The sequence below is a fragment of the Elephas maximus genome, chromosome 13 (genome assembly GCF_024166365.1).
Source record: "Elephas maximus indicus isolate mEleMax1 chromosome 13, mEleMax1 primary haplotype, whole genome shotgun sequence".
Taxonomy (NCBI): domain Eukaryota; kingdom Metazoa; phylum Chordata; class Mammalia; order Proboscidea; family Elephantidae; genus Elephas; species Elephas maximus.
In genome coordinates, this window is record NC_064831.1 from 57,285,294 (window position 1) to 57,304,999 (window position 19,706).

At 40.9% G+C, this 19,706-nt stretch overlaps 1 protein-coding gene across 3 annotated transcripts in view; it reads right to left on the minus strand.

Annotated features, from left to right (window-relative positions):
• Window positions 1-821: 821 nt before the first annotated feature.
• The window catches only part of AAGAB (alpha and gamma adaptin binding protein), a 52,245-nt gene continuing 33,360 nt past the window's right edge, over window positions 822-19,706 (minus strand). Inside the window, exons 6-10 of one of the 3 annotated variants that reach the window (XM_049905666.1) lie at window positions 8,501-8,583; window positions 7,463-7,559; window positions 3,266-3,370; window positions 2,754-2,803; window positions 822-1,951 (exon numbers count right to left, since the gene is read on the minus strand). In XM_049905666.1, the coding sequence (XP_049761623.1) occupies window positions 1,874-1,951; window positions 2,754-2,803; window positions 3,266-3,370; window positions 7,463-7,559; window positions 8,501-8,583 (413 nt within the window). In that variant the 3' untranslated portion in view covers window positions 822-1,873. Of the gene's footprint in view, window positions 1,952-2,753; window positions 2,804-3,265; window positions 3,371-7,462; window positions 7,563-8,500; window positions 8,584-19,706 lie in introns of all 3 variants that reach the window. The other 2 variants (XM_049905665.1, XM_049905669.1) reach the window with 2 other exon arrangements.

Sequence of the window (19,706 nt, forward strand, 5' to 3'; positions counted from 1 at the left end):
TCCTGGCTTTGTTAAATCGACAAAATCAAATTCACAGCTTTTTCTAGTCTGTTTCCCTAACCATGTGGCCTGACATATTTTCTAAAACCTTTCATGTTTTAAGAAAAACATGTTCCATCTTTCCTCTTGCAATCCCAGAGCCAACTTTCCTCACATCTCCAATCAATGGCTAATGCAGTCATCGTAAAGAAATACTGATGCAATGGTGGTGAACTAGAGTCTTCCAGATCATAAGAATGATCAATAAAGAAGAAAAAAAGTTCACCAAGTAAGATAGCTTCCAATGTCCCCAGGAATGCCTCTTTCCGAATGTTCCCATCACTGGCACTTCTCCTCCCTATGGTGGCCCCGGCCAGGCATTGCACATTCCATTCCTCTGCCATCTACTTCTGGTTTGCAGGGCTTATATGATGGTGCTCGGAGCAGATATGGAACTTGGTTCTCTTGTAACAGCCTGTCATTCTTCTACACACTAGCCTAGAACCTATTCTCACCATGTGTGCCAGCACCATCCGCTGCTCTGGTGCTGGTGTAGAGTCAGGGCACTCACTACCACAGAGAAAGGTAATGACCTGCATTGAAAAAGGGTCTGCAACAACAGAAATTAGGGTTTTAACTTGTGCTTTCCACTCTTCCTCTGGGAACCTTCCCTTTGGTGATCAGTTCCCCTGGGACTGAGCCACTCAACATGACCTTGTCCTCTCAAAGGATAAAGAACAAAGGTGTTCCCTCACAGCTGCAGTCCTGAGGGCACAGAGGAGCCACGAAGCTCTGGAAGTAAACCAGGTGCTCCAGAATTCATTACCTAATAGTTCACGTCCTTCTTCACCTCTCAGTCCTTAGTGTCACTATTTTGGCAGTGTTCCCTGTTAGCTTTCAAAGAGAAAGAGGGAGAATTGTGCCTTGTTTTCAGGGTATAAAGACTGAACACAGCTCTGACATCTCAAGTAGCAGGGGAGACCACTAAGGTTTAAGCCCTCTAAGAGTTTCTTCACGAGGATGCCAACACAAAAATCTCAGTGTGCAATTTCATACCATTTCTCTGGACCACAGGGGGATCCCTGAAGGTTCTGTCTCTCTCTCAAAAACACACACACCATAAAAACTCAGTGGAAGAGTTTATCGCCAGAGTAGGAAACCTTTGCCTCATTTACCGTAATCTAAAAATTCACACTGGCTTTTCAGTACTTTCTATCATGAGCTCCTAACTTTACAAATGAAAAGCCCAGAAGCATATTTTAGAGACTAACACGAGGGCCACTGTCTTTGGCCCCACCTATACTAGAGCACAAATCAAACCTGCAGCTGCCTCCTTTCGAAAGCATCATAGCTCAGAGCAACACTTCTTGACAGGAGTAAAGCAATGGTGTAGCAATAAGGTGACAGTGTAGCAGTAAAGCGACAGTGTAGCCAGGGAATCCACAAGGTTCAGGAAGGATGACATAGTTCCAGGTCCATGATAACCAAGTCTGGATGCAGGGAATGCTATTTAAAAGGTCGACTAGAAATGGCTTGGCAATCTTCTTCCCCTTCTTTCACCTGGACAAACTACATAGACTTCTAAGCCTCATTTCACCTCCATTCCTAAAACAAAACGTCATTTAAAAAACTCTCACACCTCACTGTCATTATACTCCTCACTCCCTTGTAATGCACCGAGGGAGAAAAGATTTCTCCTTAAAGCCCTACTAAAAATTAAAATTAAGGGAGCCCTATAAATAACTATTTTTTTTTTTTTTTATAAATAACTCAGGTGGCCAACATGATGGGAATTTCAGCAAAATATAACCAGGTTGAGTAGGAAAGTATCCCCTTAACTCAGGTAAAAAGTTATATATAGCATTTTGGCTAGTCAAACCCCAGTACAAATAATTTAGTTTTCTTCATCAGATGAAAGGCCTTCAATTTCATCTCTGTCTCCCCCAATTGCCATCCAGAATGCTTTAGCCACCTGTGGAGAGAAGCATGCAACAAGTTTTATATAATAGCTAAATTTCAGCCCTTGCCACATGCCATACTTTGAACTGATTCAGACAGACCTAATATTCTACACTTTACCCCTTGCCCTCCAGCCCTCGATAATCCTTGTTGACCCAGCACTTCCACTTGTAAGACCTTATCTAAGGATAGAATCAGAGATGTATGCTAAGAGGGTACATAAAAAAAATGCCCATACCAAACAAGCCCGTTACCGTTGACTCCGACTCACTGCAGCCCCATAGGACAGAGCAGGACCACAGGGTTTCCAAGGCTATAATCTTAACAGAAGCAGACTGCCACATCTTTCTCCCATGGAGCAGCTAGCAGGTTCAAACTGCCAACCTTTCGGTTGGCAGCTGACCACTTTAATCGCTGCACCACCAGGGCTCCTTATTTATAGAAGCAAAAATTGCACACGGCCTAACTGTCCAAAAGAGATGTGGATAAATAATGACAACTTCATACAATAGAATAAAGAACAGGTGTTGCATTGGTAATTAAAAAAAAAAAAAAACTCGAGTTTTTCTGCCCAACGGTTAGAAAATCGAAGATCCCCTGAGTCTAAACAAAAGCTCCATGCCACTCAACATACATTTGAAAAATCTTGGTTTGACTGCAATGACCATATTACTATTGTATAAATATTTAATCAGTTGTAAGTTAATATCCAACGGAAAGTGCACACGAAGACCCTTTCGAAGCAAACATCTGTGCTGTATAATGGCACAGGACCTTTGGTAGATACCCAATAAATACCTGACTGATTGTCTCACCTTCTCTGCATGCAACTTTCTTTGCTCGTGAGGAAGCGTCGCAGCCTTGTCTAGGGGGAAAATATATCTTAAGAAATTTGTCTAATAGTACAGGAGAGTCTGGAATGTATGGATGTTCTAATGCTAGAAGATGGAAGGTGGGTTTCAAAGACATGTTTATGGTGTAGTCATTATGGCTATTAGGAAGTTGAAGTCTTCCAAATTTTCCAGATGGTAATGATGTGAGTAAATTGGTAGGGCTCTTACTGATTCCATGTTAATGAGACACACTGAAAGAAACAGAGAATGGCAAGAGAAGAAGGAAAAGAAAGAGGAAAGAGAATGAAGAAGAAAGTTTTTTCCAGAGAATTTTTACCAACAGAGGACGGTACAGTCCCCCAGGTAACTAAGTTTCTCAAGACAGCTAAGGCCAGAGCATGGGATCCAAACCGGTAGTTACAAAATGAAACTTTACTATATAAAAGAGAGGAGCATTGATAAGGGAACATGATAGATACAGTGGAGCAGATTACCTTTCATTTCTTTTAACTTTGAAAACAGTCTTTCAAAATTCTCCAAGTCTCCTCTTCCCGTAGTAAGACTGGCTAATTCTTGAATATCCAGATCTAACATGGGATCTGAAAGAAGGATTTGTCACATTATTCGTCACACATTATTTATGTATGTGCTAAACACACAGAATCTTAAGGCAATCAATACCAGCATTAATGAAAGTCACCACTGAATGAGTTCTTAATGCGTATCAGCTTTAAAGCTCGCGGTGTTTCAACGTGCCTGGCTTCTACGGATCCTCACAAATGAACAGTAGCTTTCACTTATTTTGTCCTGACGACACTGCAAATGAGATAAGGAATACTATGGCTATTTGAGAGATGAGAAACATAATGGTCAAAGATGAACGTCACAGCTGTACATGTGTAGCTGGATTCACTCAGGTGTTTCCAACTCTGAAGGCCAGACTCTTTCCTTTAAGGAACACTGATTCCATGATAAATGATTAAAATGCATACAATATTTTACTGTGCAACAAATGTTTTCACATCTAATACTGAGAACGAACATATATAAGGTGGTTAGGACAGGTATCATCTGTACTTTATAGAGAGAGGAATCATCCCAAAAGACAGCTATTCAGAGCAAAAGCTGATTTAAATCCACATTTTCTTACCACGAATCTTTTACTATTTCTACCTCAGCATACTGCCTCTTTATCAGTTTGTTTCTAATCAGAATTGTTACTCATTCTCCACTCCAGGCCCACTGCCTCTAGGACGTCTTTCCTGCCCATCCCAGTTCACAGAGGTCTCCTTCCTTAGAATTCTTCCCACATTTAAACAGTTTATAGAACTGTCTTGACACATGAGTATGCTACTCTGTATTCTAATATTTCTCACCACTACTATTATAAATATTTCTACAGTAAGAGAGTTTCCTTTGTGCTTTAAAACTTACATGGTTCCATTTCATCTTTGCAACAGACCTGTCAGGAAAGATTCGCTACCCCTCTTTTACAGAAGAAGATACCAAGGCCCACAGAGGTGAAATAATTTACTCCAGGTCATATCGCCACTAGTGGTAGAGCCAAGATCTGAACCTAGCTGTACAGGGCTTGAAAGCCCATAACCTGAACCTTTACACTACAAGTCCTGTCACTACATTTAGACTGTTAAGCTCCTTGACGTCAAGGATGATGACATAATTCTTTGCATCTACCACAAAGATGTTAAAAAATTTGATGTTAAAAATACACTTTGGTTAATAAATTTGCTTTAGTTCAACGGACATGTCATGCAGGCAGTTAGCATATAACATTTGTGATTTATCTGTGTATAGACTGTAACTGAGTTGTGGACGTGAAGAGAATCACTTAGTACTTCAACGGAGACACAGAAGAGGACTTTACACGGAGCTGTGACGAATGGCAATATTTAAGGCTGGGTACAGGAGGGTAATCTACCAAAGAAGGAATAACCAGAGATGCTGGATGAAAGCCAGGAGACGCTGTGCTGGATGAGTCAAGAAAATGCAATGTTTAAATTAGAGAATGATCTGTAATGCTGAATGCTGCTGAGAGGTCAAGTAAGATGAAGACTGGAAAATATCTGTCAGATGCAGAGGCATGGAGGTCACTGGCGGCCTTAGTGAAGAGCTGTTTTAGTGGCATAATGGGGACAAAAGCCAGATGGGAGTGAGATGGGGAGTGAATGGGAGGCAAGGAATGGAAATCAGTGTAGTTAAGAGATAAAGGGGGAGATATGGAGTTTTTATTGGTTTGTTTTTGCTTTAACTTGTTATTTTGAAATAATTTTTGTCTTACCAAAAAAAGGAAAAAAAAGTTGCAAAAAATAGTATAGAGTGTTCCCACATACCCTTTACCCCCCTTCTTCTAGTGTTCACATCTTATATAACCACAATAATAAACATCAAGAAATTAATGTTGGTACAATGCTATTAGTAAACCACAGACTTTATTCAGACTTCATTGGTTTTTCCGCTAATGTCCCTTTCCTGTCCCAGGATCCAATCCAGGATCCTACACAGCATTTGGCTGTCAAATCTGCTTAGTTCTCGTCCAGTGTGTGATAGTCTTTTACGACCTTGACAGTTTTGAAGAGTACTGGTCAGTTATCTTCTATAATGTCCCTCGATTTGGGTTTTTCTGATGTTTTCTTATGATTAGATTGAGACTATGATTTTTGGCAGGATTACCACAGAAGTGACGCGCCCTTCTCAGTGCATCACGTCAGAAGGTGATGTCCATGTCTTACTACTGGTGAGGTTAACCTCAATCATTTGGATAAGGCAGTGTCTGCCAGGTTTCTCCAGTGTAAAATTACTATTTTTTCCTTTGTAATAACTAACTACTCTGGGGGAGATACTTTTAGACTGTGCAAATATTCCGCTTCTCCTCAAAATTTTGCCGACTAATTTTAGCAACCCCATCAGCGGCTCTTGCTGCAACATTACTGTGGTGTTTGCCTAATGGTGGCTTTCTATTTCCCTCATTCCTTCTATGTTATTAACTGGAATTCTTCTGCAAGGAAGGGCTGCCTTTCTCTCCCACTTATTCATGTATTCAACTATTTATTTATATAAGTATGGGCTCATGGTTATTTATTTTATTGTAAGGATTATAATCCAATACTAGTGTAGTTAATCTTTTTAGTCAAACTGTTCCAGCTTTTGCCACTGGGAATTCTTTCGGCTTGGTTCCGGCACCCTTTCAACAAGTCACCGTTCATTTTTAAATACTTCCTTACTTTCTGGCATCATGAGATGCTCCAGATTCATCTTGCACTTTCCTCCCCCAGAGCTGGAATAAACTACTTCCCCAAGGAGTCCTAGTTCCTTTTATCGAACAAGGGTATTTAAAAGCCAAGATCTGAGTGCTTGGTGTGCCCGATGCTACCAGCATGCTGTTGCTCTAGCCCCTTCTCAGCGGATAGAACCAGAAAATATATGTATCTATAAAAACACATGCATACACATATATCTATATTTATTTTCCATTGTTCTACCTGTAGGACTATTTAAAAATCCATAAACTCATGCTAACGCCTTCTAGTACAATCCAGTACCACAGGATTCATCCCAGCCTTTCCCCTGTTACTCCTTTCTCTGACACTAAGCAACCTGGCTCTCATTATCTACAATGTATTTTTTTAAACCTTATATATACATAAAGTAATTTTAGAATTATTAACTCATACCCCCTTGAGAAACAAATTTATTAAGTAGAGTTCAATATTTGTGTTCATTTTTTTTTTTTTTTTAGGTCTTTAGCCTTATAGCATCCAGTCAGAATAGTGTTTTCCAAAGTTATTTAGGTTAGTTCTTGTGTTCTCCACCCCCTTCCGTGTGGTTAATCGTTTGTTTTAATGGTAGAGACCTTAGCAGGTTTAGAAGTCAATAGGAAGGATCCAGTTGAGAGGACAAGGTTGAATACGCTAGAGAGAGAAGAGATTACTAGTAATTTTTTCTTCTTTATGTGTTACTATAATCAATAACTTGAGTTTTCTATACATATTTTACAATTAGAAAAAAGACAGCTTTAAAATTTTATCACTCCTACACATGGGCCCTCTGAGGTGTAAAGGGAAAGCAGGGATATCAGTAGTTCCCCAAGAAAATAACATTTACAGTTACTGTCAACTAAGTTCTTTGGCTTTTTGGCTTTTGGACAGCAGACTGGATTCCAGTTCTAATTCCTGGACCTTCTTGCTAGATGCCCTTGGACAAGTTATTCAACTGCTCTGGGCTTCAACTTCCTCTCTGTAAAATAACCTCTCTGCCAAACTTTGTTATCAAATGAAAAAGTGGATATAAAAGAGTTTTAAAAGGATGTAAAAGAGCTACAAATATAAAGTTGTGTTATTCTTATCACCATCAGTACTGGCTATTGTTAACTACTATGAAAAAACTGTTGTACAGTGAAATACAACGCAGTGTCACCACCTGCTTATCTTAGCCAAGGTGATCTGAATCAAGACCCTGCTAAGAGCATCAGAGAGAAAATTGTGCCCGTGTAGTTGTTATATATTCGTCCTTTTTCCGCTAGCCATCCGCAAGGCTCACATTCATTTTGAGTACACCATCAATCTTCCTCTTTTCTCCACGTGTAAAGTCAATTTCCCCTTCAATGACTGATGCGCAGATACCTTTTCCAAGTTTCACAGAGCTGTCTCTCCGTACCTAAAGAAGGAACTTACCCACAATGCTATCAACCTGGGCTTCTGCTGTGTTAGATGCACTGCCCTCATGATCCAAGAGGGATTCAGCCCTATCTCCTGCTGGCAAATGGGGCTGCTGCTGAGGAAAACACACACAGGCAGTAATTTAGTAATAGGCTGTTTCAGAGCTGTATCCAAAAAAAGCTCACACTTTCACTCCTTGGTTTGCTGTAGCGAAGGTATAATAGGAGCTAGAGGCAAGGAGAGATGGAAAAAGGATCAACATCACATTAAAAACTAAAAACCTAAAAATTCAGTAACCCAGGAGTTGTTTTCCCCAATGGAAAAACTAGAAAGTCTTACAATTTTTCTATGGACTATTAGAACTATCTGTTTGCTTTATATCCATGTTGTATTCAAAATGTGAAAATGTACACAATCCTAACTGAAACTGCTCAGAGACTGATGAAAAGATCCCTTGAAAGACAACATAACCAAAAAAAAACATCAAACCTGTTGCTGTCGAGTCGATTTTGACTCACACCAACCCTATAGGACAGAGTAGAGCTGCCCCATGGCACTGTATAATTTCCTCTTGGTTCTAGCACACTGCCAAGGCAAGCTTGGACCAAAGTCCTTCATGACAGGGGACTGAAAGCTTAACGAGGGCAGGGGACTGAAAACTTAATGAGGGCAGGGACCTTGCGCCACATTTGAGTACAGAGGCTGGTACACAGAAGATACTTAAAAAAAAAAAAAAATCAAGTTTTATTTTATACTTAAGATCTGGCAGCATGTTTATGCCTCAAGGAAATCCCAGCATATTTTTTAAAAGCACTCTAGCAAAAAAATATGCAACAGCCCAAAACACAAACATCTGAAAGGGGCTGAGCTAGCCTTCTCTCAACAAGTGCCAGGCACAATAGGGCTGTTTTAGATCCTCCTTTTATCCATTTTTAATATTCTTTGCTGCCCCTTAAATGGAAAGAAAAAAAAAGGACAAATGATGTAAAGGTTCATAATGACAAGGAGAAATTAAAGCCAAAGAGGAGAAAAGAGCTAAGAAAAAATGTTTACCTCTGAGCAACAGTTCTCTGCTGACCCAACGGTATGGTTTGCTCCAGCCAATGAGCTCAGAAGGCTAAAACCTTGGTTCCTATCTGAAAAGAAAAAAGATGATCACTGAAAATTTTCATTCACCTCTTAAACTGTTAAAATGACTGTGATGATGAAACAATGGCTATTTCCTCACTAACTACTAAAAAAAAGTTACTATCAATTACCATAAGCTCTCAATTCTGAATAATAAAAAAGTAAAATTACAGGTCAAATATGGTGGCAAGACCCTGATACAACCACAACAAAACAAATGGCTACTTTTTTTTAAAGAGTGGTTCTGTTTGTTTTTTTTTTCCCTGAAGATTAACAGCACTGATGTTTTGATAGCCACTATGCACAAATAAGGAACCCTGGTGGCGCAGTGGTTAAATACTCAGCTGCTAATCGAGAGGCTGGCAGTTAGAACCCACCAGCCACTCCTCAGGAGAAAGATGTGACAGTTTGCCTCCATAAAGATCTACAGCCTTGGAAACCCTACGAGACAGTTCCACTCTGTGCTGTAGGGTTACCATGAGTCGGAATCGACTCAACAGCAATGGGTTTGGGTTTATGCACTAATATTCCCACGTTTTAAACTATCAAAGACATTTTAAAAAATGGATGTTAAGACATTAAAAAACCCAAACCCGTTGCCATCGAGTCAATTTCAACTCATAGTGACCCTATAGTATAGAGTAGAACTGCCCCACAGGGTTTCCAAGGAATGGCTGGTGGATTCGAACTGCTAACCTTTTGGTTAGCAATCGAGCTCTTAACCACTGTGCCACTAGGGCTCCTAAGGCATTATTACCAAGTAAAAAGGAACATGCATGCTTTGTGAAATAAAGCTCAAATTTTGATATAAATGGGCCATTTACAGGTCAGACTCCGAATACTTTAGATGCTTGTATTTAGAGTACAAATCTAAAGCAGAACATCTAGAAGTGATGAAAGTATAAGCACCATCCCTGAGCCAGTAGTGGTCCCCATCATGACCTGGAGCACTTATTAAAATGACCCCAGTATTCAAAGGGCCCTACGTCAGACTCATTGCATTAGAATTTCTAGAACAGTCGTTAAGGAATTTGAAGTTGTGGCAAGTACTCCAGGAGACTTTAGGATCAGAGAAGTTTGAAAAACATAGAGTAGAACATGAAACCCATAGTCCGATGGTCTAACAGCATAGATGTCAAAGAACTTCTCTCTCAAAAGACAACTTTCTCCCACCTCAGCTCTGCTCTCCCCATCTCTTCCCTGACCCATTCTTATTTCTTTCTCTAAACCACCTACAAACTTCCTATATCCTTTCTCCTAACTGGTAAAACCTATTGTCAGATACTTGGGTGGATACAGAGGTATCAAGGAAAGAGAAACGTTGGCAGTTTCCCTCCTCTTTGCTTTCACTTGGGGAGATTTGCCTTCTAAACTGAGATGAAGCCCTAACTGTGGAAAGGTGAGCATTAGCCTGCAGCCTTTTTGTCCCTGACCTCTCAATCCAGGCAGTACCCCAGCCTACCTAGGGCACGCCACCATCAGCCCAGTGCCTGTGCTTTTAGCACCACAAGGGCACTGGGCAGCACTAAGAGCCTGCTGCTTTCCTCCTGCTTCTCCCGCTCCATCCGCAACCTCAGCACTGGCAGCATGACCAGAGCTGTGCATGCACTCCTGGGCCTCCGTGCACCCCTTCCTCCAACTCACTCATTCTGGATGAACCTCCAGGCCAAATGCCTGGGGTGTGCCCACTGCACAACAGGGCACTAAGCGGTCATCGAGGTAGCACGGGGAGGCTCAGAGGGCTGAGAGACACAGATCGATTCTGCCTCCTACACTGACAAGACTGTTTCACTGAGCCTCAGTGTGTTAACTCAAATGTCAACATACCAAAAAACCTGTTGTCATCCAGTCTATTCCAACTCATAGCAACCCTACAGGTCAGAGTAGAACTGCCCCATAGTTTCCGGGGAGCACCTGGTGGAGTTGAACCGACCTTCTGGTTAGCAGCCGTAACTCTTAACTACTACGCCACCAGGGTTTCCAATGTCAATACAGTCCTTTCTTTTGGCCGATGTGCAATTGATATTAAGGCAGTTGATGCAGTTACGCAATAAACCCCAAACCAAGCCCACTGCTGTCAAGTCCATTTTGACTCATAGAGTAGAACTGCCCCACAGGGTTTCCAGTTTACAGAAGCAGACTGCCACGTCTTCCTCCTGTGGAGTGGCTGGTGGGTTCAAACCACCAACCTTTCTGTGAGCAGCAGGGCACTTTACCCACTGTGCCATCAGGGCTCCTCAATAGACAGTGATTTTACATGGCATGAGCATACATGAGAACTCTTACGATATACTTTAGGCTGTCTGTACAAAGGCGTTATCTGAGTATTAGCAGCAGATGGAGAAGAAACCCTCACTTCTATTACTGTAAATAATAGGCTTTGGGGAATTTTCAAATCCAATTCACAAACCTCACCATACTCCAATTCCATGGCTTATTTTTTTCCTCCGTTAGGTGTTACCCAAATTGGGCAGGCCAGACTCGATTCATGAAGAACAATGCAATACAATGTCAGTTTATGCATATTTTTAGACCAAAATAGTTTACTGAAAATGTCCCATTCTTTTCAGTTGCTGCCCACAAGTGGGGAACAGGATGTATCTCTTGACTTTTTGTTCCATACTCTAAGAGGTTTCTAAGGCCGTAAATCTTTACAGAAGCAGGCTACCACATCTTACTCCTGCGAAGCAGCTGGTGGGTTCGAACCACTGACCTTCCAGTTAGCAGCCGAGCGCTTAACCACTGCACCACCAGGGCTCCATGTCCTCATTTTATAGGTCAGAAAATTGCAGCACAGAGTGATTGATTTGTCCAAGATCACACAAGAAGGCAGAGCCAGAATGAAATTCAGGTTTTCTGGCCACTAGCTGAGTTCTCTTTCTACCATTCTGACATTTCTCATAATTTTATCCATTATTAGAATGAGATATTAAATCTTAAAAAATCTCTTTGAACAGGAAATCTCTTTGAGCATGGAACAAAAAGTCAAGAGATACAAAAGCGTTAAGGTATACGGTGCCGGAGCCAAGTCTAGCTCTCACTGCTAACCTCTGTCCAGCCTTCATTAATCATCTAACAATTAATTGGGATAGGTACTTTTATTTTCCTCTTTTACAGAATAGATAAAAACTCAAAAGAGATGAAATAACTTGTCCAAAGTCACACAGCTGAAACTAGAACTCCAAGTGTCTCTGATTCTAAATTACACGCTCTTTCCATTATGCCAAGAGGAAACATGTAAAGATTGAGACTGTCAATGCTTGATGTATGAATAGTGGGTATGACACAAACTTGGGGCAAGTGCAAAAAGATGTTTCTATTCATATATAGTTTTCTTTTGTTAGTAATCTTTCGTTACGTCCCTATATTAGACTGTGATTTTAATTAAACTAAGCTGAACAGGTCCAAACTGAATAGTTTAATCACGTACTGCTTTAACGCCACTCATTAACTGATCCCAGTCCAGCCCCATAGCTCTTGGAGGCACTGGTCATTGCTACTTGCAGATAGGTAATTAGGCCTCAATGTCCCTTCAGTGGAAACCTTGGTGGCGTAGTGGTTAAGAGCTACGGCTGCTAACCCAAAGGTCAGCAGTTTGAATTCACCAGGCACTCCTTGGAAACCCTATGGGGCAGCTCTACTCTGTCCTAGAGGGTCGCTATGAGTCGGAATTGACTCAGTGGCAATGGGTTTTGGGTTTGGGTCTCTTCAATGTCCCTCAAGTACATATAGACCAGGGTTTCTAAACTACAGCACTACTGACATTTGGGGCTGGACAATTCTTTGTTGTGAGGAGCTGTCTTGTGCATTTAAAGATATTTAGTAGCCTCTGCCCACCAAATATCTATACCTGTTGCCATTGAATCGATTCCAACTCATAGCCACCCTATAGAACAGAGTAGAACTGCCCCATAGGGTCTAGCGAGCGGCTGGTGGATTTGAACTGCTGACCTTTTGGTTAACAGCCGAGCTCTGCCACATGTGCCCTAGGGGGCAAAGTCGTCACGGTTGTGAATCACTGACACAGATCTACTGATTAGGATAGGAACATTTTTGGTTAAAATTTTCAGATTTTTAGTCATTTCTTAAGAAGATTTTTAATAAAGAATAAAAACACTTAAAAGGTTTAATTTTACCTCCTGTCAGGATTAGAACTATCTCCCTACTTGGGAAATTTCTTTGTACAATCTTAACTCGTAGTTACCTTTCTCTGAGTGCCATGTGCCTTTGTTCTTCCTCTTCAGTTAGTCTTTCAAAGAATATGCTAGTATAATATTTGTCCTGAGTGTATCTCCATCCTCAACTATATGATAAGCTCCTTGCAGTCAGGGACAATAGTTAATGGCTCTTCCATACTCCACAGCTCCCAGCATAGTGCTAGGCACACAGCAGGGATGTCGAAACAGCCTGATGTGACTGTCAGACCAATGCTGTGCATGTTAGCTAAGCTACAGAAATCAGAGAAGTTTTTATTCAAACGTATATGTGATTCAAAATATGAAGAGCTTCCACGGCCCCACTCCCAAAATGTCTTATATAACCTGTTATGTATTTTCTGTGCTCATATTTCAGTTTTTACTTCTTTAAAGTATCATTTGGCATCATCTGAAGAAGTTCAAGTTTCCTCCATGTTCTAGTTTTCTTTACATTCCTTTTCCCTCCCCCCAAAATATTTTCCTTTTGTTATCAGCGTGTTCTTTTCCATCCATGTGATAACCCAAACTTACCATAACCACAACTAAGATATTTCCATTTACAAAGTGAAGCTGTACCTATTTTTGAATTGTATTCTGAAATCACATTACACTATTTGGGTAACAATTCTTTTAAGAAAGCACTTCATCAGAAATTATTTCACCAGTATTAATGGAAGTAAGCCAACACTTTTATTCTACATTCGAGTTGAAAGGTGTTTTGAAATCACAAAAGAATTAGAAGAACCGATCTATACTCCTTCACTAAACTACTGCTTGACAAGGGCAAAAAATTTGAAGTATGTTATTAAAAATGGTGTTTATTTAGAGAAATAGCCTTAAACACTGTACCTAGCTCCACTACTGCCTTTGGATTCAGGTAAGTGAACCTCTGCTCTTCTATAACACCTGGGACACCTGTTTGAAATCAAAAACTGTTTCTGCTAATAACTGAAAATATAACTAACGTGACCACAAAGTAATCAGACTATATTTTTCACTTTTTCCTGATTATAAACTATATATTTATTATAGAAAATTTGGTAAATAGAAAAAAGTATAAGCAAGAAAATTAAATCACCAAATAAACAAGGCATAGTGGTTAAGAGCTCAGCTGCTAACCAAAAGGTTGGCAGTTCGAATCCACCAGCCCGCTCCTTGGAAACCCTATGGGGCAGTTCTAACCTAGCCTACAGGGTCACTATGAGTCAGAATCAATGTCAACAGGTTTGATATGCCCTTCTAGTCTTTTTTTCTGTAACTGTGTGCACACACAAATTCTTAACAAATTGAGCTAAACATTGGAATGAATACTGACTTTTCCAAAGTGTAAAAGGGAGTTCTACACTAATTCCAATAATGGTTCCATCATAAAGCCCTATCTGCAGAGCCTGAAGCACACTCTTTTGAAAATCCTCAAAGGAATGTTCAGAATCAAGTAAAAAATGATTCAGAACCAAATGTGATAGAGAACATGAACTATAAAACAAGACTTCACTATGAAGAAAAAGACAAACATTTTTTAAAGCCACCTCCAAAAATAATTCCAAAGCAGGGTACCAAAAATGTCTTACAAGGTGGTGGCAGAAGAGCAGTACCTCTGGGGTGACTAATTTGAAAACATTCCCCCACCATTCATTTACTTATGGATAATTTGGGGGATGCTTTTTTAAAAGAAATACCATCACTTTCTTCAAACATTTATTTCCTCCTATCTTTTCTAATTCTTCACAATTCTTTCTTCTCCTTGTTGTCTTTCTTACGACTCCATCTCCATGCCAATTTATGCCTTCTATACACACACACACAGAGAAATCAATATATATCTTACTTATAAGATATGTATTTTTATATACATTTACAAAGATATATATTTATTTCTTTATAAGGAATATATTTCTGATGGCAACATTCACAGAGATTATTCATTTTTTTCAGTTCCCAATATTCGGCACGGGGATAAGAAGAAAAGCAACTCGCTCTGACTTAAGGAGCTCAGTTTCATAGAACATATTCAAAGGGATCTTAGGTATGACGCACTTCTACACTACCATCCTACAGATTAGGCAACTGGGGTGCAGAGACATGAAACCATTTCCCCACGACCACAAAGGGAGACCCAACCAGAATCTTAGCCTAACATACCCTTCATTAACCATTCCTCCTCTTACTGATTTGATGTTGTTATATTAGGTTCAAGTTTTTTACTTAATCATCATTTTTTACTTTTTAAAGAATAATTTACTTTTCGTTGTTGAGAATATACATAGCAGAACATACACCAATTCAACAGTTTCAACACGTACAGTGCAGTAGCACTGATTACATTCTCGCAGTACTGCAACCACTCTCACCCTCCTTTTCAAGGTTGTTCCTCCCTCATTAACATGAACTCACTGCCCCTTACGTCTCCCATCTAATCTCTCATGTTGCTGTTGTCAGTTTGATCCCATACAGACAGTTCTTAAAAGAGCACAATGCTCAAGGCAGAAATTCTTCACTGGTTAAGCTAAACTATGGTTTGGTTTTAAGAGGACTTTGGGGGATGTTTCTGATTTAAGGTTTAAAGATTATCTCAGGGCAATAGATTCAGGGTTTCATCCAGCCTCTGTGGCTCCAGAATATCTGGATTCCATGAGAATTTGAAACCCTGTTCTATATTTTCTCTCTTTAGATCAAGATTCTTCTACAGAATCTTTGATCAGAATGTTCAGTAATGGCAGCTGGGCACCATCCAGTCCTTCTGGTCTCATGGCAAAGGAGCCAGTTGTTCATGGAGACAATTAGCCACACATTTCATTTCTTCTTCCCATTTCTGACTCTCTTACCTTCTCTGTTGCTCCAGGTGAATAGAGAATTGTACTTTGGATGGTCCCTTGCAAGCTTTTAAGAACCCAGGCACTATGCAACAAAGTAGGAGGTACAATAGAAGCACTAAACATGGTATTAGCCAATTAATTGGGATGTCCCATGAATCCATGACCCTACACCTCCAAACCAAGAAATCAAATCCCATGAGGTGTTTGGTTCTACACGAGCAGCCTCAGCAGCTACTCTTTTTGATGTTGTTGTAAATCACACACCTATTGCCAATTCAACTTTTTACAGGTGTATAACTTATTGACAGCAATTACATTAATTGGCTATGCAATCCTACCCTTAATCAATACGATTTTTCCGTTACTACAAATCGACTCAATGGCAACAGGTATAAACCAAAACTCAGTGCTTCATAAGCAATAATCTCCCTTTTCCCTCTCCTTTCCATCCCTGGTAACTACTAATAAGCTTTGGTCTCTACACATTTGCTTGTTCTTGTCTTCTCAAATAAATTATTTTTTACCTAAAAAAAATTATATATTAAAGGCATTAGCCATTTATCTACTTTCTCAGTAGAGTATCCTTCATATCACAGTAGACCTTGTGGTTTTTGGTACACATTTCTTACTACTGCACTGTTCATTAATTACAAATGAATCCTTGGATTAGAATCTAAGATTTCTGCCATGGTATCTTGTTACCAAGTAACTTTAGGGGGAAACACATTGACAGATGATCAATTCTTTATATTTACGATGGGAAAACATAGAAAATTGCCAAGTGAAAGACCTGTTGTTTCTACTATTAAAATCCCACTTACTCCTCACCTACTTGCACTGCTGGAAATCAAACTATAATAGGTAAAGGAAAAGTAAACTCTCAGGGCTTTGAAGTCTAAACTCTACAATTATTGCTTACCACGGAAGGATCAAAGTCACAACTTTGTAGCATTTGTTTAGTCTAATCCTTCCTTCGCTGATTAGAAACAATAAAAGATCACAGAACTTCCCTTCCTTGCCCCTCACTCCCCAGTGGTATTTGGTTAAAGACCCACTGAATACCCAAAAACCTTGAATGCAGACAATGAAATGCAGAGGAAACCCTCCACAGCACTTGTCAGTGCTCAGGCGTCAAAGGCCCCAATATGGCAACTTGAAGTAACACTAAACTGAGGTTAAACAAGGACACGTTGTATAATGCTACCTTCCTATGTAAAACAGCAAAATGATAACCTCACCTGGAAAAAAAAAAAACACAACAACAAAAAACTCATCGGGCATTCTACTAACCATCTTGCCCTTAAAAGCTATTATTTACTGACTGTCTCCCAGGTGCAAGGCACAATACCAAGCATGATGCCTAGATCATCTGATAAATAATAAACCACTCTGCAACTAGGCTTTTTGATGTACCAGAACAATTGAAAGAAAAGACAATCTCACAGGAAACCAAAAAGGAGGAAAAATTAACTTCTAAAATGTGACAAACTTCAGTTTCTTCTTTCATGATAATGATAATAAGTAGACATTATCAATTATAAAACATAGACTCATATGGTCGGTTTTTCACAACAACAAGTCTAGACTCAGATGGTTGGTTTTTCACAACAAGTCAGGCTCTGATAGGGGCTACGAGTAGTTCAACCCGGCAGCTGATATTTTATCTACATTACTTTCCTTGAGCTGTAGCTTGACTGCAGTCACATTTTCAGGGGAAGAGAATTTAAGTCAGGCCACTATAGGAAAGGACAGACAGCAAGCAAACGGATGTAGACCAGAACATTTAAAAAGCACAGCCCACTGTAAAGGCAGTCCTAACCACTTCGTTTCCTAGACCTTTTGAAGTCGTGCCTTTAATGCATAGTTGAAACGTTTCACTTCCCTCGAAGTTTGACCTGTACAATGAATCCTGTGATATCCGGGGATTTCCTTTAGGAAAGAGCTTATTATATACTACTGGTACCCTTCGCTCAATGTTTCTCAGCCTTTTTGCATATCATCATCCTAGAGCCCTAGTGGCGCAGCAGTTAAGTATGTGGCTGCAAACCAAAAGGTTGGCAGTTTGAATCCACCAGCTGCTCCTTGGAAACCCCAGGGGCCAGTTCTACTCTGTCCTACAGGGTTGCTATGAGTCAGAATCCACTCCACGGCAATGAGTTTGAAAGAGCCATTTCAGATACTTTTTTCCTATTTATGATAATCACCCAATTGAAAATTTTAATACCACGGATGATACATAAAAACATTACGATTTTTTTTCCCTCCAAGAACCAATTTTCACCCCCTTGGAGGTCATACATCCCCACTAAGAATGCATGCTTTAGCTTATGAAATAAGACATTGGTAGAGCCAAGGACATAAAATTAAGTTATTAAAAGTTAACATGTAACGGGCAGCATGAACTAGAGTCTTGTATCATCCTGAGACCAGGAGAACTAGATGGTGCCCAGCCACAACCGATGACTGCCCTGACAGGGAACACAACAGAGAACTCCTGAGGGAGCAGGAGAACAGTGGGATGCAGACCCCAAATTCTCATAAAAAGACCAGACTTAATGGTCTGACTGAGACTAGAGGAATCCCAGTGGTCACGGTCCCCAAACCTTCTGTTGGCCCAGGACAGGAACCATTCCCGAAGACTACTCATCAGACATGGAAGGGACTGGACAATGGGCTGGAGAGAGATGCTGATGAAGAGTGAGCTACTTGTATCAGGTGGACACTTGAGACTGTATTGGCATCTCCCATCTGAAGGGGAGATGGGAGGGTAGAGAGGGTTAGAAACTGACAAAACGGTCATGAAAGGAGAGACTGGAGGAAGGGAGTGGGCTGACTCATTAGGGGGAGAGTGAATGGGAGTGTGTAGTAAGGTGTATATAAGCTTATATGTGACAGACTGACTTGATTTGTAAACTTTCACTTAAAGGACAATAAAAATTTAAAAAGAAAATGGAAGAAGAAAAAAAGGTTAACATGTTGGGGGGGAGGCCAAGATGGCGGAGTAGTCTGATGCTTCCGGTGAACCCTCTTACAACTGAGACATGAAAAAACAAGTGAAACAATTATATTTATGACAAGCTAGGAGCCCTGAACATCAAAGGCAAACTTAGAAAGTGGACTGAGTGGCAGGGGGAGGGAGAGACAGTTCAGAAGTGGAGAGGAGTTGCCAGACCTGAATCGCCGGGAACCCTCAGGCACCATTCCCGGGACTGGCCACGGTGGGGCTCCAGCCACAGTTTCCTCAGGGAGAAACAGCCAGCCACACAGCCTACTCACACCTCTGGAACCAGAGAAGAACGGTGCTCTCGGCAAAAGCTAAGTACTTGCGTATATCTTACTGCGCCTCCAGCACCCAAGCTGGCTTCGGTGGCTGTCAATCTCCTTGGGACTGAGATAGGTCCTGCTGCACGCCCTGAGCCATTCTCCCGGCCTTGGAAAAGAATAAATTCACAATAGGGGGAAAAGAAAATCTGCCAGCTCCACTAACCTGGGGAGCTCAGGACAGAAGTGGCTCCTATCCAGGCATAAATGGTCCGTGGACTTTGAATACCTTTCCCCCCTGCATGGACCTGTGTGGGCCTATTTCAAGAGAATAGGCCCTTGTTGGCAGACTACAACTGTTTCAGCTGTGCAGTGGAGAGGTGGGTGTTTCATATTTGACTACGCTTTGCCTATTAAACAGGGTCCTAACCTACCCACAGCAGGGGCCTAAGGACTGGTGGCTCCACTCAGGTCACCCAGCCACCTGCGACAGGGGTCAAAGGATAACTGGTACCTCCCGGTCCCTACAACCAAAAGTACTGGGTGCCCATGGTCCGTCTGCAGAAACCATCCGCCTGTGCACTCTTGGGAATAGGGATGCGCTTTCCTCATAGACACTAGGGGGATGGTTGTCAGCCCCCTGCCTTATTCAGAGCGTGACCCTCTGCTGCAACCTGATACTGCACGCCCCTCTAAGACTGTAGGACAGAGATTGTACCACACACTTGATGACCAACTACCTGGACACCTGAGCTGAATCCATACAAGAAAGTGAATGGACTCCTAGGCTCATACACCTGATAACAGCTCTAGCCATATGGTGGCAGGACATTAGAGCTTCAAAGGCGAAAATAATCA